At 51.6% G+C, this 26048-nt stretch overlaps 4 protein-coding genes across 9 annotated transcripts; 3 read left to right on the forward strand and 1 right to left on the reverse strand.

The window, feature by feature from the left end:
• On the forward strand, positions 1 to 3725 carry UFC1 (ubiquitin-fold modifier conjugating enzyme 1). Of its 2 annotated transcripts, XM_060090819.1 has the most exons (7): positions 1 to 101; positions 259 to 381; positions 1993 to 2060; positions 2298 to 2361; positions 2659 to 2735; positions 2988 to 3078; positions 3280 to 3725. In XM_060090819.1, exons 2-7 carry the CDS (start codon positions 259 to 261, stop codon positions 3358 to 3360), a joined length of 504 nt encoding a protein of 167 aa, XP_059946802.1. In that variant the 5' UTR covers positions 1 to 101; the 3' UTR covers positions 3361 to 3725. The 2 variants fall into 2 exon arrangements, with proteins under 2 accessions (XP_059946802.1, XP_059946801.1); XM_060090818.1 differs by lacking the exon at positions 1 to 101 and having other exon boundaries at positions 225 to 381.
• An 89-nt stretch (positions 3726 to 3814) lies between these two features.
• USP21 (ubiquitin specific peptidase 21) lies at positions 3815 to 10474 on the forward strand. Of its 3 annotated transcripts, XM_060090815.1 has the most exons (13): positions 3816 to 4541; positions 5363 to 5983; positions 6774 to 6833; positions 6992 to 7112; positions 7335 to 7446; positions 7626 to 7781; positions 8285 to 8349; positions 8603 to 8706; positions 8889 to 8975; positions 9263 to 9341; positions 9573 to 9680; positions 9787 to 9901; positions 10141 to 10474. In XM_060090815.1, the coding sequence occupies exons 2-13, from the start codon at positions 5384 to 5386 to the stop codon at positions 10229 to 10231; spliced, it is 1698 nt and encodes a 565-aa protein (XP_059946798.1). In that variant the 5' UTR covers positions 3816 to 4541; positions 5363 to 5383; the 3' UTR covers positions 10232 to 10474. The 3 variants fall into 3 exon arrangements, with proteins under 3 accessions (XP_059946800.1, XP_059946798.1, XP_059946799.1); XM_060090817.1 differs by lacking the exon at positions 9787 to 9901 and having other exon boundaries at positions 3815 to 4541; XM_060090816.1 differs by lacking the exon at positions 6774 to 6833.
• Positions 10475 to 11376: 902 nt separating this feature from the next.
• On the forward strand, positions 11377 to 15137 carry PPOX (protoporphyrinogen oxidase). Of its 2 annotated transcripts, XM_060090820.1 has the most exons (13): positions 11379 to 11584; positions 11757 to 11851; positions 12011 to 12145; positions 12279 to 12394; positions 12577 to 12709; positions 13009 to 13153; positions 13263 to 13453; positions 13878 to 13938; positions 14122 to 14240; positions 14318 to 14428; positions 14528 to 14677; positions 14791 to 14833; positions 14918 to 15137. In XM_060090820.1, exons 2-13 carry the CDS (start codon positions 11765 to 11767, stop codon positions 15058 to 15060), a joined length of 1434 nt encoding a protein of 477 aa, XP_059946803.1. In that variant the 5' UTR covers positions 11379 to 11584; positions 11757 to 11764; the 3' UTR covers positions 15061 to 15137. The 2 variants fall into 2 exon arrangements, with proteins under 2 accessions (XP_059946804.1, XP_059946803.1); XM_060090821.1 differs by lacking the exon at positions 12577 to 12709 and having other exon boundaries at positions 11377 to 11584; positions 12996 to 13153.
• A 109-nt stretch (positions 15138 to 15246) lies between these two features.
• B4GALT3 (beta-1,4-galactosyltransferase 3) lies at positions 15247 to 21269 on the reverse strand. Of its 2 annotated transcripts, none has more exons than XM_060090822.1 (8): positions 21190 to 21269; positions 20218 to 20363; positions 19596 to 19870; positions 18831 to 19066; positions 17673 to 17863; positions 17442 to 17564; positions 16130 to 16234; positions 15247 to 15996 (listed from the first exon to the last, which is right to left on the reverse strand). In XM_060090822.1, the coding sequence occupies exons 3-8, from the start codon at positions 19855 to 19857 to the stop codon at positions 15723 to 15725; spliced, it is 1191 nt and encodes a 396-aa protein (XP_059946805.1). In that variant the 5' UTR covers positions 19858 to 19870; positions 20218 to 20363; positions 21190 to 21269; the 3' UTR covers positions 15247 to 15722. The 2 variants fall into 2 exon arrangements, with proteins under 2 accessions (XP_059946805.1, XP_059946806.1); XM_060090823.1 differs by having other exon boundaries at positions 19596 to 19893.
• Positions 21270 to 26048: the final 4779 nt, after the last annotated feature.

Here is a 26048-nt window from a genome sequence, read left to right on the forward strand (position 1 = left end):
CGGAAGTCACCCTTTGAGCCATCTGCGGTTTAATTATATTCTGGACAGAGACATCCGTTTCCATTCTTTTCTTCTCGTTGCACCCATAAGCAGGTGATCAGGTGACAAATTTCTCTTCGTTACTATAAAATAAAGATCGTATGCAAAGAAGTTTCAAGGCAGCCCAACTCCCCATCATCCAGTAGTAAAGATGGAGGCGCCCTGAATGTAAACTACAGGTAATACCACTTCCGTGTTTCTCTTGCGCCCTGGTCCAAGATGGCGGATGAGGCCACCCGGCGTGTCGTGTCTGAGATCCCGGTTCTGAAGACCAATGCCGGACCTCGAGATCGGGAGTTGTGGGTGCAGAGACTCAAGGAGGAATATCAGTCTCTTATCCGGGTCAGTTGTGCTTCTACTGCCAACCGCGTCGCAAAAGTGTTGCGGGTAATCTGGTGTGCTTAAGAATAGGCTCCGTGTGGAAGCCGTTTCCGGTTTTAAAGTTTAACTTTACGAATTCATAGATATTGGACGACTGCGGGGCTGGGGGACTTAGGGAGGCGCGGTGGGGAGGAGGTGCCTCCTAAGAGACTCAGGTTAGGAGCCACGGTGGCGCCAGACTTTCTGACTGAAAGCAGCAGTTATTTGGGGGATATGCCGCCCCGGAGGATGACGTGTCCTTCTGGCCCCAGGTGATTGCTCTCTTGGATGTAGGGGAGGTGGTCAACAGGAATTCCTGGAACCCTGGGTCCCGGTCCGCGTCTCTCCGCTCCCTCTTTCACTTGTCCTGAGGGAGGAATACACGTTAGAGCTAAAAATTCAAGTAGATATTAGTTGCAGAGAGACAAGGAGCTGAGCTCAGGGTTAGGAACGAGCCATCTTCTGAGCTAATCTCCCTTCTGTGGAAGGAGAAGAAAATTTGACTTTCTTGCGGTGGTCTCTGTTTCAAAGGCTAGCAGCTTTCCTGATGCATGTATTCATTCACTAAAAAAAAACATTTATTGTATACCAAGTACCTAGGAAGGGCATCCAAAGCCGAATAAAGTTGAGCCTACGGAGGTGGACAGAAACATATCATGATAATACATTATGTGGAGAAACGGGGAGAAGGAGTCTGAGAAATTGCTAAGATGTTTTGAAGCAGGAGGTGAGATACCGAAATCCAGCTTGGGTCTGGTCAGGGAAGGTTTCCTAGAAGAGGCAATGCTTGAGCTGAGGCTTAAAGGGTGAACATAAGTTGGCCTGATAAAACATGAAGGTAAGAGAAGAACATTCAAGGCAAAAGGAACAGCATGAGCAGTCATAGAAGCTAGAAACACCATGACATATATGAAGAAACACAAGTAGATCAGAGTTGTTAGAGCATCAAAATGTGGCAGGGAGTGGTAGATAAGGCTTGACAAATAGATTTGAGCACTTTATCTTGGAGGCATTGGGATACCTTTAAAGCATGTTAAGCGGAGGAGTAACACAATGAGATTTGGGTTTAGATCAATCACTGGCAGTAGAGAGGAAAATAGAATTGACAGGGATAAGATTGAAGTTAGGAGGCTGTCATTAATCCAGGCAAAAGAAAGATGATGATCTAAACTTGGGAGTTATGGTGACGATAGAGAGGAGAGGTAGATTTAAAGAATATTCAGAAGGTAAAATCAGCAGATTGGTTTGTAGAATAAAGGAGAAGGAGGGTCAAGGATGATTCCCAGGTTTTTGGCCTGGGTGACTGAATGCTAATACTGCCAACTGAGATTGGTGCAGTGGAGAATGAAAGACTAGAGGGAAACTCGGACTGCCAAGTTTGAGGTACCTGTGGAATGAAGGTAGAAATTTCAATACACAGTTGGATAATGGAGTTGAAGCTTTGAGAAAAGCTCTAGATTAAAGATAAAGATTTAAAAGTCATCAGCATATGGGTGCTTAAGAGAGGAAGTAATCACACACTTTTCTTTTGAGGGAAGGGGGACTGCCCTTGACCTCAACACCCCCCTCAAAGACCTCATTCTCTACTTTTAGTACGTGGAGAACAACAAGAATGCAGACAATGATTGGTTCCGACTGGAGTCCAACAAGGAAGGGACTCGGTAGGCAGACCCTCTTGGGAGGTGTGAGGGTGGGGATGTCACATAGCTTGAGCATTTTGGTGTCCCAGAGCCCACTGTCAGGCCTTTCCTGCCCCTTTCTGGTCTCCACTCCCACAACTCCAGAGTTCCCCAATTCCCAACCCACGAGTCTCCCAGGCTGGTCACCTAAGCCAAGAAGATGTCATCTGAGTATTAGAAGAATGGGAAAATTGCACTGAGGTTTGGTCTATGTTACAGGTGGTTTGGAAAATGCTGGTACATCCATGACCTCCTCAAATATGAGTTTGACATCGAGTTTGACGTGAGTATGATGGAGTGGGAATTATGGAGGTTAGTAGAACAGGAGGAATTAGGTGATTGTTAACAAGCTAACCTTTCTTGGAGGGACCCAAGATAACTTTTTAAATGGGAGGGAAAAGCTGAGGTTTGAAACAAGCATAGGTTATAGTTATTCATCTCCATGTCCAGAATCCTGGTGTGTGACTGCTGCTTGATGAGTTTATAGAACATTTCAGTTCAACCAAGAAATGTGTATATCTGATTAATTAGTTCCTTTCTATTCTGATTCTGTTTTATTAAAGCTTTCTAATTCTTCCAGATTCCTATCACATATCCCACTACTGCTCCAGAAATCGCAGTCCCTGAACTGGATGGAAAAACAGCAAAGATGTACAGGTAGGACTGAATAGGAGATGGGAAAAGGTCAAAGAAGGCCTTGGGGAAGAACTCTCTGAGGCAGGAGTTTTACCAGAGTCTGCAGGCCTAGAGAGACTCCAGGTCTCCCTCTGCCAAGTCTGGGCAAAGCACTTAGCTGACCTTGTTCTCAATTCTGATCACCAGTAGTCTTCCTGTGCTCTCAAGAGCCTGCTGTGCTTTGTGGTATACCTTGCATGTCAACACCTTCTGATCATCTTGTCCATCTCATAGGGGCGGCAAAATATGCCTGACTGATCACTTTAAGCCTTTGTGGGCCAGGAATGTGCCTAAGTTTGGACTAGCTCATCTCATGGCTCTGGGGGTAAGTTTGGAGATTTGGTATATAAGGGGAGAAGGGGTTAGGTCCTGAGTGGTATAAGAAAAGTAACTGAGAGTAAACAAGGAATAACAGTGTTTTCCTTTGGGCGTGTTCTCCTAGAATATCTCTAGGAAGGAGCTTCTGATGGAATAAGAGGCATTGATTGGGTGGTAGTAATCTCACAGGGTCTCCCTTGTATTGCAGCTGGGTCCGTGGCTGGCAGTGGAAATCCCCGATCTGATTCAGAAGGGAGTGATTCAGCATAAAGAGAAATGCAGCCAATGAAGGATCAATCCACTGAGGCAGGACAGAGGGACCTTCCATAGGCTACGTTCCTGTTTTCCTGTGCATCATTCTTTTTACTCATCTAACCACTTCCCCCCCACACCCCTTCACCCGTAATTGTTACTAAATATCAATAGTTGCAGCAGACACTGCGGAAAAAAACAACGGTATTGCTGCTGAATTTCTAAGTTGGGCTACACAGGAAGGAGAAAGACTAGGGCCTTGAAAAACCAAAAGGCAGTTTATATCCCTTGTCCAGGTGGAGCAGTGTGAGGTCCTGGAGGGATAGGGGGTGACTGAAAGTGAGTACATAGTCTTTTTGGTTTCTGGAGATAACTCATCAATAAAAGCTGCTTCCTCCTGTGGCTTGTGGTTCTCATTGGTGGCTGTTAATAGAGGGTGAGCAGGCTTAGGGTCAGCAGGCTAAGACCCAAGGCACATGTACAACTATACTAGTTCGGGAGGGAAGGGGAAATGGAGGATGCTCTGGTCTGGAGCTGGGGAATGAAAGGAAATCCTGACTGCTCTCCCTGCTGCTGAGATCTGCTTTTGTCCTTTAGCAGGGAGCCTACTGCTTTGGCCTGCAAGATGTTTGACGACTGGTTTTGCAGAGCCAGTATTCCCTGCCCTCCAGGGATCTTCCCAACCCTATGTGGATACTTCACTGGTCTGTGGGCTGGACCCAGGCCCTGCATTCGCACCCCTGCTCCCTGGGAAGGATCTGTGCTGCAAGCTGGGGGGCCATACTACGATTGTCAGATCTATATCCTTTAGAGCCACGGGGTGGGGCGATGGGACTCTACTTTAGGGACTTGCTTTGGAGCGATGGTTTAAAGACAGTTCTTGCCAAAGCTGGTAACTGGCGGTCCTAAAGTTGGCTGTGTTTCCATGGTGTCGGCGGCGGAGCCGAGGGGGCGGGTTCACGCAAGCGCCGAGGAAGCCGGTGGGTGGAGTCTGAGTGTGGGTGCGCAGGCGCTGTGGGAGACAGTGAAGCCGGCGGCCGGTGGCCGGGCGGGACCAACAAAGATGGCGGCGGCCCCTGCGGTGGGAGAGATCTGGGCACTAGCTGCGGCTAAAGCTGCAGCCGGGCCCGCGGGGGCGCTGCACGAGGGTAGTAGGGGGTGGCCCTGAGCTGGGGCCTGGCCCCGGCTGGCCTCCCCCGCCGCCTCACCCGGGGACAGGTACGGTCCGGGGCGTTATGGCGTGGGGGTGCCGAGGGAAGACTGTTCCAGACCCGAGAGATCGCCCATCCCAAAGGCAGAGACGCTGGGGGCCCGGCAGGCCTGCGAGAACTGGGCAGGAGGGACCAGCATCCGTGGATCGTGTAGAATATGCCGCTGGACCCCGTAGCCAATCAGCAGCCTCGGCCTTTCTGCCCTCGAGGGGGGCGGACCCGGTTGAAACCTCCTGTGGTGGGAGACGTGCAGAGATTAGGGGTCAGGGAGTTAGTTCGTCCTCCCTCCTCGCCACAGCCCCTGAGCCCCAATACCACTTTGGCGCTCAGAGGTGGGGGAGGGAGTGATTCGCAAGTAACCTTTTTAGTGTACTTCATTTGCAGCCAGGAGGGGCAGGGGTTTGAGAATGGAATGCTGTCCTTGGGGCTGTTATACTTGCATCGACACCGCTACTTGACCAGAGGTCCCAAGTGACCCAGAGCGCATCCCACTTGACTAGGCAGGTATGGGGGAACCTTCATGAGCACCTAGATTATAAAGACAGCCAAGATAGGAACTCTTTATCATTGGCTCTCCAGTAAAGCAGTATTCTGCAGGAAGGGCGTGAGGAATGTAGAAAGAGTCAAAGCCCTGCCTGCTATCATTCATTCATTCATTTACTCCATGGATACTCAGTGTTTACTTTGTACCAAACACTATACTAGGCACTGGGGATACAATGATTGATATGATGGACATGGTTCCTGCCCTCCATGCATGTAGCTAGTATGGCAGCCTAGGTTCCCACCTCCCTCTATTCAAACGCTGATCGTCTCTTCTCCTCCCAGGTCCAGCCTGTGGTGTCCACAATGCCCCAGGCTTCTGAGCACCGCCTGGGACGGACCCGAGAGCCACCTCTTAATGTCCAGCCCCGAGTGGGATCCAAGCTACCATTTGCTCCCAGGGCCCGGAGCAAGGAGCGCCGAAACCCAGCCCCTGGGCCGAACCCTGTGTTACGACCTCTGCCTCCTAGGCCAGGTCCCCCTGAGGAACGGCTCAAGAAACTGGAGCTGGGACGGGGACGGACCTCAGGCCCTCGTCCCAGAGGCCCAATTCGGGCAGATCATGGAGTTCCCCTGCCTGGCTCACCACCCCCAACTGTGGCTCTGCCTCTCCCATCAAGGACCAACCTAGCCCGTTCCAAGTCTGTGAGCAGTGGGGACTTGCGTCCAATGGGAATTGCCTTGGGAGGGCACCGCGGCACTGGAGAGCTAGGGGCTGCACTGAGCCGCTTGGCTCTCCGGCCTGAGCCACCCACTTTGAGACGTAGCACCTCTCTCCGACGCCTTGGGGGCTTTCCTGGGCCACCCACCTTGCTCAGCATACGGACAGAGCCCCCTACTTCCCATGGCTCCTTCCACGTGATATCTGCCCGGCCCTCTGAACCTTTCTACTCCGATAACAAGATGGTGAGGACTTGCCAGCACATGCCTTCCATGCCCATGTTCCTCCATGCCTCCAGCTTTCTTGCCATCATATGGCTTTCCTTTCCCCTTTTTGCCAAGTTCCTTTTTCACCCCCTTCATTTCAGTAGTTTGGACTCTGCTCTGCCTTATTTAAGTACCCTTAAGCCTCATAGACCCTTTCCAGGGTTGTCTGTGACTCCCCAGAATGGTGCGCCATTTCAGTCCCCAAGGAATAAACCATTTGGAATTCTTTGGGTCCCCAGGCCCTTACCTTCCCTTGCTGTACCTTGTCTCCTAGGATGCTGCCTAGGCCTAATTAATCTCTGGAGCTGAAGAGGGGCGGGCTCAGAACATCTGAGCTCGTGTGGTTGCCCATTTCCCAACCTAAGTGAGCTAGGCTGATGGTAGTTGGAGCCATCAGGAGAGGGTGCAGGAAGGGGCCACGGGCGCAGGAAGGGGCCTTGGGGGTAGCAAGGTGGGGGTGGGGAGCAGCTGGGCAACCATGCCAGTGCTTGGGGAGTTGCCCCAGGAGCTGCATCGCCGGCTAGCCGGGCAGAGGAGTAAGTGGGGAATAGGTGGGACAGCCATGGCTGAGTCCGTGGTACACTCAGCTGCGATAGGCTTACTGCTCACGGCCATTGAGGTAGGGAGACCCTAATACCCAGTGACGGAAAAAGTGTAGAGTTTGGGGGTGAAGGATGGGGTGGGGAAGGCAGTGGGCAGCATGCTGTCGAAAGGTTAAAGTGCCAGCTGGGATATATGGGAATGTGCTGACTGTACTCTGACCTTCCAGGCTCATCACACACTGCTTCTGGGCTCTGGTCATGTTGGCCTCCGAAACCTGGGGAACACGGTGAGAGCCATTCTCCTGTCTTTCCTAACAGGAAAGTGAACTGGTGTTGGGGCCAGGCATGGGGAGGGAAACGTGGGGAAGGACAGCACTGAAGTTCTCCTAAGGCTTCCTAGGCACTCGTCTGGGGAGGTAATGGCACTGTCTTTACTGCTCTCCAGTGCTTCCTGAATGCTGTGCTACAGTGTTTGAGCAGCACTCGGCCTCTTCGGGACTTCTGTCTGCGAAGGGACTTCCGGCAAGAGGTGCCTGGAGGCGGCCGAGCCCAAGAGCTCACTGAAGGTGGGGCGACAACTCCTGCTCCCTTCTTTCAAGTCCTCTTTTCCCCAAACCCTTGTAGGTCCATCTGCCAGTGCCAGTGGCCCCAACCCTGAAAGCTGGCAGTTGTATCTGTTTTCCCAGTGCCTGACTTCCTAGAGGTTGTTTTCCACCTTCTAAGCCTCCTCTTGCTTCCCTCTTCTAGTCATTAACCATTGTTTCCCTTCCCCACTCCCACCCTAATAGCCTTTGCAGATGTGATTGGTGCCCTGTGGCACCCTGACTCCTGTGAAGCTGTGAATCCTACTCGATTCCGAGCTGTCTTCCAGAAATATGTTCCCTCCTTCTCTGGATACAGGTGGGAGAGCTGGAGGGTATGGGATTTCTCTCTGGCCTTGTCTGGGGGTAGGGCCAAGCAGCATTATTCTGAGCCTTGAGACGCTCTTCATCCAGGAACTGGGGACAGATGTCTGGGCAGAGGTTAGTGACTGTGGACTAGGCAGGGGTCAGTTGTCCATGTTCTTTGTCTGACTGCAGCCAGCAGGATGCCCAAGAGTTTCTGAAGCTCCTCATGGAGCGGCTACACCTCGAAATCAACCGACGAGACCGCCGGGCTCCGCCAGTCCTGGCCAATAGTCCAGCTCCCTCCCAACCTCGCCGTGGAGGGGCTCTGCTAGAAGAACCTGAGTTAAGGTAAGGTTGCTCCCCTCCTTCTTCTCCGCAGTAGTTTATCAGCAGCAGTCATCCTTCACAGAAGTAAGCTAGTCAAGATTGAGGATGTAGGGTCCAAGGAAATACTTAGCTCAGAAAATGGTTGGAGCAGCAGTGCAGAAGTAGGAAGAAGGCAGGAGGAGGGAGGCTGAGGGGCACAGATGGAGGCAGAAGATAGTGCTATGACTGTCACCATATTGACGGAGGAGGGGATAATTAATTTACAAGGTACCTAAGGGGTCTGAAGCCAGGTGGAGGAAGAGGGCATGTTCTTCCCTCGTCGACATTCCTTTCGTTTCCTCTCACCTTGGATTTCCCTGGAAAGTCCTCTGAAGCATTACTCCTTTGTCTCTTTCTTGAAATTTAGAGAAGGAGCTGGGGTATGGGTGGGGTACAGGGCTCTGTGGATCATTTCAGTGGTGTTGGGGGTGCCCGGTGTTCCTGCTGTCTCATGGGTGCTCCCCACTTCCCTTGATCTGTCCTAGCGATGACGACCGAGCCAACCTAATGTGGAAGCGTTACCTGGAGCGAGAGGACAGCAAGATTGTGGGTATGGAACGAGACAAAGTGATGGGGAGAGTTAGTGTGTGGGGGATGCGGGCTCGGCAGAAAAAAATCGATCCTGTCCAGGGGTGTGGGAACAAGACTGGATGACGAAAATGTGAAGTTGTAAGGGGTTTGTGAGGAGTGTCGGTGGTGGGAAAGGAAGGGTCAGGCAAACAGGTGGGAAGAGATGGGAATCCAAGGAAGCATCTCAGGCATCCCACAATGACTGTTTCTCCTGCCCCTTTGCTTCTATCTAGACCTGTTTGTGGGCCAGTTGAAAAGTTGTCTCAAGTGCCAGGCCTGTGGGTATCGCTCCACGACCTTCGAGGTTTTTTGTGACCTGTCCCTGCCCATCCCCAAGGTGGGATTCCAGAAGATTCCAGGGGTGGATGGGACATGGGTTCTGTGACCCAACCCTACCCACCCCCAGTGTGGGAGGGAACCCTGTGGGTCTCTGGAGCAGAAATGAAGCTTGGATTAATTGAGAAGGGTTGAAAAAGGAAATTCAGAACATGCTGACCCTTCACTCTCCTTTCCCCCCAGAAAGGATTTGCCGGGGGCAAGGTGTCTCTGCGGGATTGTTTCAGCCTTTTCACCAAGGAAGAAGAGCTAGAATCGGAGAATGCCCCAGTATGTGTGGGTTCACAAGGGATATAGTAAGGGTGGGAGACCTGGGGGGGGCTCCATATGGGTAAAAGGGGTTGCATGATGCCTTAGTATGAAGAATAACACTTATATGTCTGGGTTTGTGTAGGAGTTTCAGATATGTCCTGGGATTCCCAGGGCAAAGGGCAGTGGCCCAGAGGATCCAGAAGTAATAGGGAGCATAGTAAATTGGTATGTGAGTCAGGGTGTCAGAAAAGCCAACTGAGGTGAGGAGCATGTTAACCTTATAATATTATTTGACATTTACTCAGGTGTGTGACCAATGTCGGCAGAAAACACGAAGTACCAAAAAGTTGACAGTACAAAGATTCCCCCGAATCCTCGTGCTCCGTATCCTAATCTTCAAATTCTTACTTCTCCTATTCATTCTTTTTCCTCATTCCCCATGTTTGCAGAGGTTGGACATTTGGGAATTCAGTTTTCCTTAGGAAAAGCCTGCCACTCCACCTTTCCCTACCAAGCTCCCCATGTGTGTTCAGGGAGGGGAGTGGACAACATTCAATTCCTCAGCCCCCCCTCAGAGGCCCTCTGCCTCCCAAATTCTCCTTAACCAGAGCTTAGATCTTAATCGATTTTCCGCCTCCCGAGGCTCCATCAAGAAAAGTTCAGTAGGTGTAGACTTCCCGCTGCAGCGACTGAGCCTAGGGGACTTTGCCAGTGATAAAGCCGGTGAGTCTTGTAGGGAAGGTCCTGAGGAGCTCCCATGAAGGGGAGGGAGAGAGTGGGAGTGGGGCACAGCTCTGACTATAGAATTTGGTCATCTCTAACCCCGAAGGAAGCCCCGTATATCAGCTGTATGCCCTTTGCAACCACTCGGGCAGTGTCCACTATGGCCACTACACAGCCCTGTGCCGGTGCCAGACTGGTTGGCATGTCTACAATGACTCTCGGTGAGAATAGCCTCCTATTCAACTCCTGCCCCATTCCCGCTGCAGCCCTGACACCTTTCCCTAATACGAAGCCCCAGGAGAGCACAGTGCCTGGTAAAAGGCGGGCGGTGGGTGGGTGTGTGTGTGGGTATGGGGGCGTCTTTCCTGATCACTACCGGGATGTTGTGAGGTTGATCATGTGGGGAGGGAGGAATATGCAGGAATGATCACACCTCCTTCCCCATCTCCCTTCTTCCTAGTGTCTCCCCTGTCAGTGAAAACCAGGTGGCATCCAGTGAGGGCTACGTGCTGTTCTACCAACTGATGCAGGAGCCACCCCGGTGCCTGTGACATCCCCTTTAAGCCCTGGCACCTGTGAAACCCTTTCAACACCCTCAAGCCCCCAGGCTCCCCATTTACCTCAGAGACGTCTATTTTTGTGTCTTTTTAATCGGGGAGGGGGGAGGGGGTGGTTGTACCTCCCATTATTTTTTTTATTAAAAAATACCCTTCTACCTGGAGGCTCCCTTGTCTCCCAGCCCCATGTACAGAGCTCCCCAGGCCCCTGCCCGTGTACAGCCCCCAGACCCTCTACAGTCTCACTTTTTTTTGTGAATAAATTTATTAAGAAAGAATGATGTCCTTATTTGTATTTGTGCTTAAGGGGGGTGGAGATACAGAACTAGGCCGAATTGGAGTCTTCCTGGGACTCAGTTCCCTCTCTGAACAGATGGGGGCGCGCTCAAAGCCGTGGGGGTGGGAGTGGGGATAGAGGTGCCGGACCAGGACACGTTAATGCCAAGGTTTGACCACGCAGTGAAGGTTTACATTGGGAGGAAAAGGGAAGGCGAGTTTGAGACTCGTGAAGCTGTAAGGAAGCCTGGAGCTAGAGCGCAGGCACTGGGTAGACGGGTTCTGCCGGCGTAGGGGGCTGCCCCCTCGAGAGCGAGGTGCCCAAGGACCCCTGTTGATAAACACGGTACGTTGCCGGGCCGCCCTAACTCCCGTAGGTCCAGGCTGTTGCTAACATCAAGGAGCTGTTTATGGAGCCACCTCCCCACGGACCAGCCTCCAGTGTCCCTATCTACTCTCCCTACAACCAAAGCTCATGAGGCCCTCCCTCCAGGGTTCTCAGCCTAGCTGGGCCTGGGAGCTCGAGCTGGGGAATGCTAACCAGCACGCAGCTCTCGCCGCTCCAGCCTTGAGGCGAAGTCAGTGATGGATATGGCTGCTCTCTCCAAACTGGCATCGAACCAGTTAACTAACCTCCAGCTCCAGAGAGCAACCTTCTACAGGGGCCAGCCCCCCGCCTTTGCGGGAGGAGGAGCCGCTGCCTGTTCAGTGTTTCATTGGTGAGTGTGATCGGGGCCTTCCAGGACCCACCAATCCAGGAGCAGGAAGGTAAGGTCAGGAGTGTGCCGCGAGAATAGAGTGGACGGAGAGTCGGAGAGACCGAAAAACTGGGGGGAGGGGAGGGGAGGCGGTGGAGGCAGCGGACTGAAACTCTAGGCCTAGTGGGGGCGGGCGGGAGGAAAAGCGCTTCGGAAGACCGGCGGCAGGCCGGAGCCCAGAGCCCTGCGCTAGCAGATAGCGTGGGTGTGGCCCTTATCCACCTCCCAGCCCCCGCCCCTGGGACGCCGGCGGCGTGATGTGTTGAGACCTCTGTCTCCTCCTTTACCGTAATTTTTCTCGTTCCTCTCGTGGGTGAGTCCTAGGCCCTGGGCGGGGACCTCACAGTTCCACCAACCCATCCGCGGGCTCTGCCTTAGTTTCTCCTAAAGCAGCGAATGGCCGGGGGTGGAACGCGGAACCCGCAGGTCTTCTGGAGAGCAGGGTGCTTCTGGTCAGCCTGTCCCTATCGCCTCCACACCCGCAGGCTTCACCATGGGCCGGACCGTGGTCGTGCTGGGCGGAGGGATCAGCGGCTTGGCCGCTAGTTACCACCTGAGCCGGGCACCTTGTCCCCCCAAGGTGAGTGGCCCCCGCCTCCGTGCCAGAGAGAGCCTCCTTTAATACTCCTCTCCCATTTTCAGCAAGAGGGAATGAACCGCCCCATTCCCCTCCTGACCCTTTACGCCGCCGCGGCTGCGGCCGCGGCTATAGGCTGCAGTGGCTCCCTCTTGTCCCCAGGTGGTATTGGTGGAGGGCAGCGAGCGCCTGGGAGGCTGGATCCGCTCGGTACGAGGGCCAGATGGTGCTATCTTTGAACTTGGACCTCGAGGAATTCGGCCAGCGGGAGTCCTGGGAGCCCGGACCCTGCTCATGGTGAGCGGCTTGTGGAATGCCTAGGAGAGGTTGTGGAGGGACCTTCACTAGAGAATAGAGTGAAGGGGAGCAAGTAGATTTGGTGGTCAGTCCTTTCCTTAGTTTATGCTCTTTCTGAGGACGTGTGGAGCAGGTTTCCGAGCTTGGCTTGGACTCAGAAGTGTTGCCTGTCCGGGGAGACCATGCAGCTGCCCAGAACAGGTTCCTGTATGTAGGTGGCGCCCTGCACGCCCTGCCCTCTGGCATCAGGTAATGCTCTCACCTCCTTACTGCCATCCTTCTCCTCTGCTTCCATCCTCATATCCCTTCCATTTCCTCATCTTCCAGTTTGTCAGCCCTCCCAGCAAATGGGGCCAAATGAATGGAAATGACCCCCTGGAGCTGGGGGGTTAAATCAGAGCTCCCTCTTCACTGTGCCTTCCTCCACGCAGGGGGCTACTCCGCCCTTCCCCTCCCTTCTCCAAACCTCTGTTTTGGGCTGGGCTGAAGGAGTTGACTACGCCCCGGGGCAAAGACCCCGATGAGACTGTGCACAGTTTCGCCCAGCGCCGCCTTGGTCCTGAGGTAACACCGCCCAGAAGCCCCCAAATCCCTCCCCTCCTAAACCAGCTGCAGATCCCCATACTCGAACCTACCACTAGGGCCTCTTCTGTACCATCTGAAAATGCCCTCTTCTCTTCATACCCAGTAGCCCCCCAAACTCAGTGTTGGGGGTGAATGCCTTCATTTCCTTTCCATCCTTCTGTAATAGTGGGACTGCTTTCCAACCAAACCCCACCCCACCCCTATTCTCTGCCAAGCAGGGACAGTGGAAATTAGTGCAGCTTATTCCTTGGCCTCTCAATCCCAGTCTCACCCTTAAGGTGGCGTCTCTAGCCATGGACAGTCTTTGCCGTGGAGTGTTTGCAGGCAACAGCCGTGAGCTCAGCATCAGGTCCTGCTTTCCCAGTCTCTTCCAAGCTGAGCAAACCCATCGTTCCATATTACTGGGGCTGCTGCTGGGGGCAGGTGAGGGGGGAGTTGGTTCGAGGGTTGAAGATATTAAGGACTGCCAGAGTGAGGGACTGGAAGCAAGGGGTGCTATTTTAATGATTTTTCTCTACTTCCTCCTCTGCAGGGCGGGGCCCACAGCCAGACTCAGCCCTTATTCGCCAGGCTCGGGCTGAGCGCTGGAGCCAGTGGTCACTCCGTGGAGGGCTGGAGACATTGCCTCAGGCCCTTAACACCCACCTGACTAGTAGGGGTGTCAGTGTTCTCAGAGGCCAGCCAGTCTGTGGGCTCAGCCTCGAAGCAGAAGGGTGCTGGAAGGTAGGAGAGTCCCCTGGAGTGTAATGAACCTGTTAGAGTTTCCAACTTTGTCTAAATGCTTTAGCCGGCAGGACTGGAGTTTCTCCTTGTTCTCCTGTCCTAGAAACTATTTAAATATGGGCTACTCCACATTCCTAGGCCTTATTTCTGGACCTTCCTCCAAGACCTGTTTGATCCAAACCTGTGGATAGAATATATATAAGTGGCTCCCAGCTAGGGGAAAGAACCACTGAGCTCCACTAAACATTTCAGAGTAGCCCACTGGCTTTTGTCTGGCCCACTTCCTGGAGTAATGGGGGGATGATTTTTGTGCTGACTACTTAGTCTCTTCATCCTGACTCAGCACCCAGTCTCTCTCCTGCCTGGGAAACTAAGGCAAAATTCCCATGATCTCTGTGTCTTTTAAATGTTTTCTTCCTCTCAGGTGTCTCTAGGGGACAGCAACCTGGAGGCTGACCACATTGTTAGTGCCATTCCAGCTTCAGGTAATGTGGTGGTCACCCTCCCCTTCTCCAACCAGGTTGAGGCAACGTAGCTTCTTTCTGGGCCAACAGGACCATGCCATGCCCCTGAACTGGTCAACCCTGTGGGAGTCTAATCCCAAGGAGGGTTGGTAAAATTGTAGTGTGAATGCCTCCTGAGGCAGGCCTCTGCCTGCTCTCCTCCAGTGCTCAGCAAGCTGCTCCCTGCTGAGGCTGCACCGCTGGCTCGTGCTCTGAGTACCATCACTGCTGTGTCTGTGGCTGTGGTGAATCTACAGTACCGAGGAGCTCGTCTGCCTGTCCAGGTGTGACACAGAAGAAGGGGAGACGTGGGCTCAACTGGAACTCTTCCCTCCTGACCCAGTCTCTTCCTTTTCTCCAGGGATTTGGACATTTGGTGCCATCCTCAGAAGACCCAGGCATCCTGGGAATCGTGTATGACTCAGTCGCTTTCCCTGAGCAGGATGGGAGCCCCCCTGGCCTCAGAGTGACTGTGAGAGAAGGCAGCTTTGCTTAGTGGGAGTTTCCCAAGAGCTCCTCTGTGCCCCAGTGTAGTAAGGCCAGGCTGGTCAGTGCCGTATTCCCTCCTTAGGTGATGTTGGGAGGTTCCTGGTTACGGACATTAGAAGCCAGGGGCAGTGTCTTATCTCAGGAGCTGTTCCAAAAGGAGGCAGAGAAAGCAGCTGCCACTCAGTTAGGACTGAAGGAGCCACCAAGTCACTGCTTGGTCCATCTACACAAGGTAAACACTCCTCAGCTACCCACTGGAGGCAGGGACTAGTACATTTGTCATTGTCTACCCAGGCCTGGGACATCGGTAGTAATCTTTCCCTGTATCCCCTCTTCTCTCCCCAGAACTGTATCCCCCAGTATACTTTAGGCCACTGGCAAAAATTGGGTAAGTTGGGAAAGCAGCTGGGCTGAGAAGAGCTATGAAAATAGACCCCCAGCTGTAACATTCCTTTCCATCTTTTCCTCCCAGAGTCAGCTTCCCAATTCCTGGCTGCTCAGAAGCTGCCTTTGACTCTGGCCGGAGCCTCATATGAGGGGGTTGCTGTCAATGATTGTATAGAGAGTGGGCGCCAGGCAGCAGCCCGTGTCCTGGGCACAGAACCTAACAGTTGATCTTCAAACCCCACTTCTTCCTGCCCCTGCTGACAGAGATTCTCTCACCCATGAAAATAAAAGTTGCTGGAGCTTGGCTTGGTCTGGCTGTTCTGTCTCCTGTGGGCGTGGGTGGGGTGGGTGAGCAAAGGTAGGTAAAGGGTGCTTAGGATACAGAAAGCAGGAGCAGAGGCAAGACAAAGTCCTTTATTAGAAAATATATCAAAATCCCAGCCCCCTGAGCAAGGTCCAGAAGAGGGAGCTACTCCAGCACTGGCAGAAAGTACCCTGGGAGGGGCTTCCTTCAAACACACTTCCTGGGAACCATAAATAGAATAAATATTCACAGAGGTCCCGGGAGAAGTCAGAACACTCTTCTCTCCATGGAAGAGGAAGGGATTTGGGGTCCAGCCCTGCTCTTACCCCATGGGCAGGGGACTCCTAGGAGTCATCACAGAAAATCATGACATCGAGGATTCACAGTCATAAGCCCTGGCTGGTGACCCTAGAAAGAGGGACCCCCAGGGCTAGAGGAGCCCAGCTCCAGTCCAGCAGTGAGGAGAGGCCCCTGCCCCCAGCATGGCAGTAGAGTTCATTTCCCCCACATCCCCTCTAAGAGCAGTGAGGAGCTGAGGGTGGGGAGAACACAACTCTTCTGATTCAGTTTCATGATTAAGGAGGAGTCAGTGTGAACCATGGGGAGCTGTGTGGTTGGCAGCAGGCAGAGGGTCGGGCCTGGCTGGGGGCCGGCGCTGCAGCATCTCCTGACGGAAGGCCTGGGAGGAACCAGGTGGGTAACGGGGACCAGAGGGAGTCTGAGGACCCCGAGGGTCAGTTCCAATGTCTGCTGTGATGTTGGTATATAGAGGGCCCAGCTCTCGAGCCAGCAATCGGTATGTCAGTGAGTTCATCCCATCTTGAGTCCAGGAATTCCGGGTTCGGACCAGGAGGTCAAATCTGAGGATTAGAGATTGGAGACTAAGACCTGGAAAGGAACAGCCAGGAATCTAGGAAACTTCAGGAGCTGCCTGGCTAGGGTGCAGAATCCTGAGGATCCAGTAATAATTCCCGGGCAGCCCTCTCATCCTACCTGTGGGGATTTTCCTCGTTGCCCTTATCTCCTCGGTGCTTCACCATCTTATAGTGTCCCACAGATGTGGGGGGCCGAGAGATCTTCATCCCAGCCAGGCGTACCCTATGGAAAAAGCGAGGGCAACTTGGAGGATCCAGAGCAGAAGAAAGCTGCTGACAGGTGAGCAAGAAGAGCTAAGGCTAGCAAGGACGGAATTGCACGTTTCTTTACACAAAGAACAGCTATTACTAACTAGGCAAAAAAAGTGCCAAGTACTGGAAGGGGAGAGAAAGTCAAACAGAAAGAAGGAAATGGCTGAAGAGAATGTAAAAGCCTGGATGTATCCAGATCCTCAGGGCCTACTGCCAGGCACCCTGGGGGCTTTAAACAATTGGCAGAGGTAGATTTGCACCTCCCACCTTTGTTTCCTAAGTGGCTCCCAGGAGCTGCCCCTGCAGTCTGGAAAGGACCGGGAGAGGAGCCATTTTCTCCAAAAGGGAGGGCAAGACTGGGAGTCACAGACCCAAGCTCAGCAATTCTTATTTAGATGAGTAGCTGAGCTGCCTCAGCTCCGCCACATCCCCTACCCGCCCCTTCACCCACATTAAGAAAAGAGTGGAACCAAGTAATCAGGACCTGGAAAGAAACAAACTCCCACTCTGACACACAGAAGCAAGAAGTGAAGATAGCCTGGGAAGGTACTGAAAAGAATACATACATTTAGAAATTGCTGGGTGCTTTACACACATACGGAATAAAAGAATTCATAGAGATGTCATATCAGAGGACAAAGCGGGAGGAGAAGCAATGGGTCCAGTATATCAAGCCCAAATAGTCAAATGACAGATAGAAAATTGGGTCAGCTGAGGCTGAAGGTCAAAATGTTTCACACGCTAAAAATAAGTTGGCATCATGCCAATGGCACAGACTCTAAAAAAAAAAAAAAGTGGTTCTGGGCTATGTGGAGCTGAGCCTCTCCTCTCCCAGCCCTGAAAGGAAGTATGGTTTGGATGCAACCCTAGCAGAGGCAGGACTAAACTGTCTGTAGGCCCCTTTCCAGCCCTGGAATCCCGTGATACTATAGCCTACTGATCTTATCTTCTCTCCCAGGAATGTAACTAACCAGATCTAAGAGACTGAAGGATAAAAGAATGGGGAGCAGCATGCAAAGCCTGACCTGGGTAGACCGAAAAGACTAAGGGAGAGGAATGGGCACAGTGCAGCACCAGGGAGCTAAAAGTTAGTGGTAAAGGGCTATGGCTAGGGGTGGTCTCAGAGGACAGTGATCTAGGCTGGGGTTAGGGAGGGAGGTGGAGGCAGGAAGTCTGACCTGGTAGCAATGTCATCATCCTCACCACCCCAGCCCCAGTATTCATTGGGGAAGCCATTCATCTTCAGATACTGGTCAGGAGTGAGCGCCGAGACCCCTCCAAAGTACTGGGGGTACGGGAGGCTGGGGAGAGAAACACCCTTGGATTCCACAAGTCTTCTGGGGGGCCATCCCTCCTTCTTCCACTGGGTGGTGGAATTCCTGCTTCCAGTACCCTCTCGTGCCCTCTACCTGTATCCAAACTTGTTCATGGCAACAGCAACATGCCGGGGTCCTCGGGGGTCACACACATACAGATTGTGGTCGTTCTCTGGCAAGAGGTCCACATCATGCAAGAACAAGCAGTCCCATTCTTCATCACGCAGGGCCTCCCGCACCCCAACATTCAGCAACTTTGCCCTGTTAAATGTTCCATTTCCAGCCTGGAAGATAATGGCGGAGGACCAAACTAGGTCTATAGGTAGCATGGAAAAGAAGCATAAAAGTGAAAAGAGGGAAATCAAAGCGGGATATGGGACAAGGAGAATGAAGAGAAAGACAACTTCTTTGTTTTTTCATTCAACAAAAAAATTTCTGAGCATCAGTATGTGCCTGACACTTACATGCTGCTATTTAGCATTTAATCCCGACAACAAACAAACCATGTGGAACAGGTGGTATATTAGTTATCACTCTTTGCCTCATTTTAGCAGGTTGGGTATCTTGCTCAAGGTGACATATGGAACAAGTGGCAGAACCCAGAATTTTAGCCCAAATCTATCCACTTCCAAATTCAAGAATGGAAAAATCATGGAAGATTATAGGACAGTGGGAATATCCTTAAGGAGAAGTAAGGGACTAACACGTTGGCAGAGCAGTGCCAGCTGCTGCTTTCTTTTCATATATGTGTGTGTGTGTGTGTGTGTGTGTGTGTGTGTGTGTATATATATTGTTTTTTTGTGGGGGGCTACATTGGGTCTTTGTTGCTGCAGGCAGGCTTTCTCTAGTTGCGGGGAGTGGGGGCTACTCTTTGTCACGGTGGCTTCTCTTGTTGCGGAGCACGGGCTCTAGGCGCACGGGCTCAGTAGTTGTGGCTCGTGGGCTCTAGAGTGCAGGCTCAGTAGTTGTGGTGCACGGGCTTAGCTGCTCTGTGGCATGTGGGATCTTCCCAGACAGGGCTCAAACCTGTGTCCCCTGCATTGGCCGGCGGATTCTTAACCTCTGCCCCACCAGGGAAGCCCCCTGCTTTCTCACATTCAACAGTCTGACCCTCTTTTTTTTTTTTTTTTTTTTTTTCTGTCTGACCCTCTTAAAATTATTTCAGGGATCCATTATATGAGAGTGGAGTGGAATTTGTTTGAGGCTTCCTTATAAGAAAGAAAATCAGAAGAGTATGGGAATTGGGGGTACCTGGTGGATGACATAGATGCCATAAGCAAGCTGCTGGCGTTGCAGGAATGGGTGCAGATGGTAGAGCAGCAGGCGCAGGTGGTGCTCCCGGGCACGATGGGGCACAATAATGGCTGTTCGGGACCGGGGCTCACACCCTGCAGGGCGGTACCGGCCCCCCGGTTCCACCCGGGGATTTCTCTCCACAATCTCTACCAGTGATGGCACTGGGCTAAAGGACACGGACACGGGACCCACTGTTGGGAGGGAATGGCAAGGTCAGGGATTAGAAGGGCAAGAAGAACTGTCCCTGGCAGTCTGATTCTGGGGCTCAGCTCCCCCAAGGGCTTGCTCAAAAATCTCACAAAACCTTGAGTTCCCCATCACTGGGACAGCTTTGCAAAGTCTGGAAGGTGAAGGCTCCTTACCTAGCCTACCTTCTTATTAGGGTTCCATAACTACCCCCTGCCTCACAAGGTTAGAAGCTTACAGTTAGGGGATGGAGAGAACAGACGGACTTCCAACTAACTCACTAAACTAGGAGTGATCTAGAAAAGAAGCAAGTCCTAGCCCAAGGCAAGAAGAGCCCATAAATGGGCCGTGGTTCAACCCAAGAGCCCAGTCGAAACTCCAAATTTAGAGTCCATTCTATCTCAACCTCAGCCTCCCTTCCAGTTACGTGACCCTCCTGTTCTAAGACCCACTCCTGCCATCCTATGCCTGTTCAAGCCTCCCTGTCCCCACACCTTGGCCTTGCCTTCACTTCCGCCTTCCTTCTCCACTCACCTAAGAGAGGAGATCGTTCTGGACAGTAGGGCAGACCTTGAGGAGCTGGGGGGCCCCCTGGGGCAACAGGGGCCCCAGGCAGGTGACTGAGGTTACTGTAGACATCATGGGGATGAGAGTAGTCAAATGTTGGCTCCTGCTCTCGGCCAAATAGAGCGCTGAGGCTTCGGAAGCCCCCCAGCGACAGGTACATCATGACAGCCAGCTGGGAGCCCACAAGCAGGGCCAAAGTGCAGGGTCGCTCCAGCAGCCTCCGCAGCATCCTGGGGTGTAGTCTGGAGAGGGAGAGAGGAGAGTGCTGGGGCAGGCAGGAAGAGAGCAAGCCAGCAAAAAGAGGTCATTGGGCAGGGATGAAGGTGGTGCCAGGGGTAAAGAGGAAAAGAACAAAGTCACAGAAGGGAGCACACAGATGTATGGAAAGAAATAGAATGCTACCACTAGCAGACCTACCACCTGTCACTTCCAGCCCAAGTTTCACTCTCCTCCACCCCTCCCTCAAACCACTGCTATCACCTACTATCAGTCCCCAAGAATGCTTACATCATTCATGTCCCAAGGCCATTTCAGAGCATTCTCTGGACAACCTCCCTTCCAATTTTAGAGGGGGTAGAGATAGACTCACCTAGGTTCAAGCTGCCTTCTTCAGGATCATGGGGACTCCACGGGGCCCCGGGGGAGCAGAGATGTGAGGCATTATATAAAATTGGAAATGTCACAGAGGACAGAGAAAGGCTCCATCCAGCACTCCAACAGCAATCTTAGGACCAGCTGAAACAGAAGTGGTCAAGGATAGCCAGCCACCCACAGAGGGGCAGAGACGAGGATCAGGGTGAAACTGGTTTCCCAGCTGGGGAAGGGAGGGAAAGTGGTTGGAGAGAAGAGGGGTGAAGCAGCAGATGCTAGGTCCCTGGCCTCTCCCCCATAACCCTCTAGTGTGTCAGATTCACTCTATATTTAACCATCCTCCACCCCAGCAGGACCAACCTGTTTGGAGAGTGGGGACAGGGAAGCTATCGGAGATTTTACTTTCGCCAGGGGGTGAGGCAGTCTTAACAGGACTGTGGGGTGGCCTCAAGAGAACCCAGGGAGGCGGAAGAAACTGGTTCCTTTCCGTTCTTCACGTTTCTGGGAGCTAGCTCCGCAGGTGCAGGGAGCGTGACCACCTGGGAGCTGCATGCAAACAACCTCGGAGCGCGGCGGGGAATAGGTTGGGGGTAGCATCCCCTACCTTTTTCTACCTTTCCCCAGTCCTATCGGAGGTGGGGATCAGGGGTTATTGGTGAAATGAGATAGGGAGAGGGAGGGCTGGGCAGAACCTGTCAGAGGTACCTGGGCTAGCTCACCTAGAGGGCGTGGTCAGCGCTCTGCAGGGGGTTACAGCCCAGTTGTTTCGGAGCACCGTCATCCCACCCCAGTCTCCTCCTGTGTTTGCTCTACCTTGCAATGTGAGCCCACCGGCCTCTGTCCATACTTGCACTTACGTCCCCCTTCCCTGCTCAAGGCTGTCTCCAGCCTTTACCCAAAACTTCTCACCTTCCCAATTTCCCGAACCTTTCTCCCGTGCCTCTCACCCCACCAGCCCCAGACCACACACCTGACCTTCTGCAGCCAGTCGTCACCACCTCCCCGACAGCCGGACAGAAACCTCTGCCGCCATCTTGGAAGCGGGAGCTGCGGGGGCGGGGCCTCGCGTCACGGGGTGGGGCCTCGGGTGGAGCCGCCCCGGCCCGCGAAGCGCAGGGTCTGAGCACCGCGCGGCCTGGGGGGTCCGGGTGAAGCTACTGCGCAGGCTTCTCGGGGCTCGATTCCTCGGGAGAAGGCGCGGGGGCTCATCCCCATCGGACCGACTTCCAACGGGATTCCACCCCTCACCCCTCACCCCTCAGACTTGTGAAAACATCAAGTCAAACCGGGACCTTTCTCGGAGCCAAGACGTACTGAGAGGCCGGTGCATCGGAAGACCTCGCTATCGCCCCAAGTTGACCTGAGCCCCTTTCCCAGTGTGTCAGCGGCGCCCCCTTTAACCTAGTGCCACTTATCAAAATTATTTCTTGCTCAGGGTACATCGTTGCAGACTGCTCTGGCGCATTTTTGTATCCCCAAGGTATTCCGCAGGCCTTGGAATAGAAACGCTTAATAAAACAAGGAAACGTTGAGTGTGGAGGGAAGGGCAGCGTCCGCTTTAATGTAAAAATGTGTTGCCCCAGATGTTAGAGTAAGATGGACGCTTCATTAATATGCAATATGTTTTATCTTGTGGCTTCTACTACCCCCTTAGCATATTGTGCTCCTTAGAAGCAGATCATCACACTGAGGAAACTTAAATAACTCGCAGTGTCTGCCTCAAAAAGCTCATGTTCTTTTGTGTGGGGTCGGGGTGGGGGTGAAGGGGGTCAGGGTAGTTGTACACAATATAGTGTGATAAATATGATAGCCTAAAAGTTGCACCTCATTCACAAGTTGAAGTTTGGGAAAGGTTTCCCAGAAGAAGTGATGGCTAATGGGAAACCTGAAGGACTTGTCTATAGCATGTCCTTCTGTTTTGTAAGATTCAGTCTCCATGGAGCTATTTTACAATTCTGTGTGGGTTAACTGATCCACATACAAATTCTGTCCTGTCTGAGAGAGGTTCAGTTAACCCCCTACTCCCCTCCCCCCCGCATTGTGGGAAAAACAAAACAAAACAATTTTGCCTCCATTTTCATATTTCTGTATTTCTGATCTGTAAATGTGTCTGTTCTTCAGATTTTTTTTTAACGAGTTATAACATCTGCTGGTTTCCTTATGAGTTAAATAAAATCTTTAACAGGTGTTCATTTTTATACATGTATTGACAAAAACTCTCTCCTTGACCAAATTTTAGACGGGCTCCCCTGAGCCCTCTTTTCTAATAGACCTCATCCTTGGGCCTATAGCCATTTTTAGCAAGAATCTTGCTAAGTCAGTTTAGCAAGAATCCCCTCATCCTTAATTTCTGATCATCCTGGCCTGCCTTTAGCAAGAATTCTAAGTTGGTTGAGCAAGAGTCTCCCTACTCTTGATGTAATTTTCCATCTACTGACTCATTCTGCTCATTGGCTATAACTATCCAGCTGTCCTTACTGTATTCAGAGTTGAACCCAATCTCTCTCTGATTGGGATAGCCTTGGCACCTATTGCAATAGTCCTGAATAAAAGTCTTTCTTACCATTTTAACAAGTGTCAGAATAATTTTTCCTTTAACAGTGTGAGAGTCATAATTTTACCCTTTTCTGAAAATTATCTTTTGTTTTTTTGGGGTTTTTTTGCGGTTCGTGGGCCTCTCACTGTTGTGGCCTCTCCAGTTGCGGAGCACAGGCTCTGGACGCGCAAGCCCAGCGGCCATGTCTCACGGGCCCAGCCGCTTCGCTGCATGTGTCCCCCGCATCGGCAGGTGGACTCCCAACCATTGCGCCACCAGGGAAGCCCCTGAAAATTATCTTTTAACAGATGAATAGTGTTCTAGACACAGGAAACCATAGTGCAAAAGTCTGGAAATGAGGAAGAAATTGTGGAGTTGGGGAAATTAAAAAATGGATCAATATGCTAAACGATAGAGTCAAGGGAATGGTGAAAGATGAAACTGAAGAGGTAAATAGGTGCCAGATAATGAAAGACTCCATAAACCATATTGAAAGAGATTGAGTTTTATCCTGTGGGCAGGAAGAAAGCCTTAAAGTGCTCTAAACAGAGAGTGCTACGATCAGAACTAGGAATTTTCCTCCGGTGGAAACGTGGAGCATTATTGGAGTGGTCAAGACTGGAAGCAGGGACCTATCAAGGAGGTTACCGCAGTAATCCAGGAGTGAGATGAAACTCATGCAAAACAAGGTAATATCAGTGGGACTGGAAGGAAGAGGATACATTTGAGAACTTTTAGGAGGCAGATAGGACTTGGTGATTGGCTGGATGTGTCAAGTCAGGGAGTTAGAAAACTCCAAGAGGACTCCCAGATTTCTTTTTTTTAATTAATTAATTAAGTAAGTAAGTAAGTAATTTATTTGGCTGTGCCTGGTCTTAGTTGTGGCATGTGGGATCTAGTTCCCTGACCAGGGATAGAACCTGGGCTCCCTGCACTGAGACCACAGAGTCTTTTTTTTTTTTTTTTTTTTTTTTTTTGCTGTACGCGGGCCTCTCACTGCTGTGGCCTCTCCCGTTGCGGAGCACAGGCTCCGGACACACAGGCTCCGCGGCCATGGCTCGCGGGCCCAGCCGCTCCGCGGCATGTGGGATCTTCTGGGATCGGGGCACGAACCCGTGTCCCCTGCATCGGCAGGCGGACTCTCAACCACTGCGCCACCAGGGAAGCCCGAGACCACAGAGTCTTAAACGTTGGACAGAAGCACATTTTAATACACAGCTCAATGTCTTTAAAATCCTCTCTCCCCCACTTAACATTTTCTACCGAGATGGTAGCTCCTCCCCAAAACTACTCCTTCCAACTCGACTCAGTTGCTTACAGTATTATCCACCAGCTTCAAGTCTGTTCACCTTACTTTGATTTTGCATAACAGAGCAGAGCCTGGGAGCTGACCTAGCAAGCAGAAGTTCTTTTTTCTTCCACCACTACCCTACTCTCCAAAAGCCGTTATACTTACTTCTAGAAGGGGAGGCAGACACCTCCTCCAGGAACACTTCCTTGACCCCATATTCTATGAGCCTCTTCTATCATGACACCTATCATACAGGTCTGGAATCTTTGTCTTACCTGATTGTCTTAGCCACCAGACTATGAACTCTCTGAGGACAGAGACCATGTCTTCCTTTTTATTATCCCCTGAAAGTAACCTAGAACTTTTGGCACAAATTCTACAAAATAGCCCATTTTAGATCTGACCTAGAAAGTTCCTTGGTATACTTATTTTCTCAGGCCAATGCAGGAGTGGGAAGGGAACAGGGAACGGAAGAGATTTAAGGGGAAGAGAATCAGCATGTATTGACACTTACTAGGAGCCACACACAGGGCCAAGCATTTACATCATTATATTCTTAAGTTCTGACAACCTCTCCATAACACAGGTGGTAATATACCCATTTTACAGATAAAGAAACTGAGGCTCACAGAGATCAAGTAATTTAAGATCATGCCATTACATCTTGGCTCTTGCAAAGCTTAGATTCAGTCTGACTCCAAAAATCTGTGTCCTTTCCAGACACTGTGAGAGAATGATTTGACTCTAGTTTATAACAAAATGGCTTATTTATTGAACAAATAAGTGGGATGAACAATTCATTCTCACTGGGGAATTAGGTCAGTTAATATATTTCCTCTGACCCATTTTCAGGCCCCAGTTCTCACATTTTCAGCTTCTCAATGCTTATTTGCATCTACATTATCAAGAGAATGTGCTAATGTATCTCTATGGAGTTGCTCATGTGTATGTCAATGTGTGTCACTGTTTGTGTATTTGTTTATTACTGGGTTTGTAGGGCCTGTTATTGGTTGCCCAAAGACTGTGAGGGATGCCTTCAATCTATACTTCCTCCTCTCCCTTTCCTTCCTAAAGCTACTTAAGTACTCTGGGCCTGTCCCCATATAAGGTCCTATCTGAGGAAGTTGTTTGGAATTGTTGTTCCCCCCCTCCCCTCATCTGCCTCTTTCTGAGCATTTTTAGAACTGGTGGTTTCCTGCAGCTGTCAGCTGGTTTCTCTTGCTGCCAATGATTTTAGCTTTGCCCCCAGCGACAGTCAATGGGGAAGGTGCTCAACTGGTTCAGAAGCATCCTCTGAGCCAACAAAATGTTACTACATTAAGTTCTCCTTTCTTCCCCCTTCCTCCCCCACAAGTCCTGACCAATGGGATGCTGGTTTTGTCAATTACTATCAACCTGGTATTTTAGAAAACAGAACACTGTAATACCGTATGGAGATTAAAGTGGAGCCAGAGATGGAGTAGAAATGTAACTGAGTAGCTGGTCCCACGGCACCCCTCAGGAATGCTGGCTCTCCCACCCCCACCACACAAATAGGGGTTGGACAAATGCCCAGATTTCCTCCGCTCTAATCACTGAAGTCGAGAATCTCAGGGACAGAAAGAACTTAAAGAAATTGGCCCAACTCACAGTTACTGCTTCGACCTCTTCCCCCACCTTGAACACACAGGCACACTTGCCATCCCATAAAATAGTTGTCCATCTCTCCTTGAACTTCTGCAGGGATGGCGCCCTCTCAGCAGTCACCGACTCTTCTTCCTCCAGCTCATCACCCTTCTTTTTCCCTTAAGGACCAGATACTTGAACTGTCTCCATGCCTGCTTCCTTCCTGTTATTCCCGTTTCTCCTCCTGCTTGTACACCCACACCCCAGCTCAGACCCATAAAGGCAATAAGTAGGCCGACTGAGGAATCAGAGCTCATCTTGGCTCTTTGAGGGAGGTATGCCCTCCCCACATCCATAGCAAGAACTTGTTGGACCCCTGACATCAGGATATTTAGGC

The sequence above is a fragment of the Mesoplodon densirostris genome, chromosome 2 (genome assembly GCF_025265405.1).
Source record: "Mesoplodon densirostris isolate mMesDen1 chromosome 2, mMesDen1 primary haplotype, whole genome shotgun sequence".
In the NCBI taxonomy this organism is placed as follows: domain Eukaryota; kingdom Metazoa; phylum Chordata; class Mammalia; order Artiodactyla; family Ziphiidae; genus Mesoplodon; species Mesoplodon densirostris.

What these genes read in the sequence shown, in the direction of transcription:
- UFC1 (XM_060090819.1), top strand. Translation starts at nt 259, where the DNA reads ATGGCGGATGAGGCCACCCGGCGTGTCGTGTCTGAGATCCCGGTTCTG. An exon ending in AATATCAGTCTCTTATCCGG is followed by an intron (nt 382 to 1,992) that starts GTCAGTTGTGCT and finishes CTCTACTTTTAG; the next exon opens with TACGTGGAGAACAACAAGAA. An exon ending in AGTTTGACATCGAGTTTGAC is followed by an intron (nt 2,362 to 2,658) that starts GTGAGTATGATG and finishes TAATTCTTCCAG; the next exon opens with ATTCCTATCACATATCCCAC.
- USP21 (XM_060090815.1), top strand. Translation starts at nt 5,384, where the DNA reads ATGCCCCAGGCTTCTGAGCACCGCCTGGGACGGACCCGAGAGCCACCT. An exon ending in TGTCCCTGCCCATCCCCAAG is followed by an intron (nt 8,707 to 8,888) that starts GTGGGATTCCAG and finishes CTTTCCCCCCAG; the next exon opens with AAAGGATTTGCCGGGGGCAA. An exon ending in CTTTGCCAGTGATAAAGCCG is followed by an intron (nt 9,681 to 9,786) that starts GTGAGTCTTGTA and finishes CTAACCCCGAAG; the next exon opens with GAAGCCCCGTATATCAGCTG.
- PPOX (XM_060090820.1), top strand. Translation starts at nt 11,765, where the DNA reads ATGGGCCGGACCGTGGTCGTGCTGGGCGGAGGGATCAGCGGCTTGGCC. An exon ending in GGGGCTGCTGCTGGGGGCAG is followed by an intron (nt 13,154 to 13,262) that starts GTGAGGGGGGAG and finishes CCTCCTCTGCAG; the next exon opens with GGCGGGGCCCACAGCCAGAC. An exon ending in GAGCTCGTCTGCCTGTCCAG is followed by an intron (nt 14,241 to 14,317) that starts GTGTGACACAGA and finishes CCTTTTCTCCAG; the next exon opens with GGATTTGGACATTTGGTGCC.
- B4GALT3 (XM_060090822.1), bottom strand. Translation starts at nt 19,857, where the DNA reads ATGCTGCGGAGGCTGCTGGAGCGACCCTGCACTTTGGCCCTGCTTGTG. An exon ending in AGAACGATCTCCTCTCTTAG is followed by an intron (nt 19,067 to 19,595) that starts GTGAGTGGAGAA and finishes CCCTCCCAACAG; the next exon opens with TGGGTCCCGTGTCCGTGTCC. An exon ending in GATGATGACATTGCTACCAG is followed by an intron (nt 16,235 to 17,441) that starts GTCAGACTTCCT and finishes CTTTTTCCATAG; the next exon opens with GGTACGCCTGGCTGGGATGA.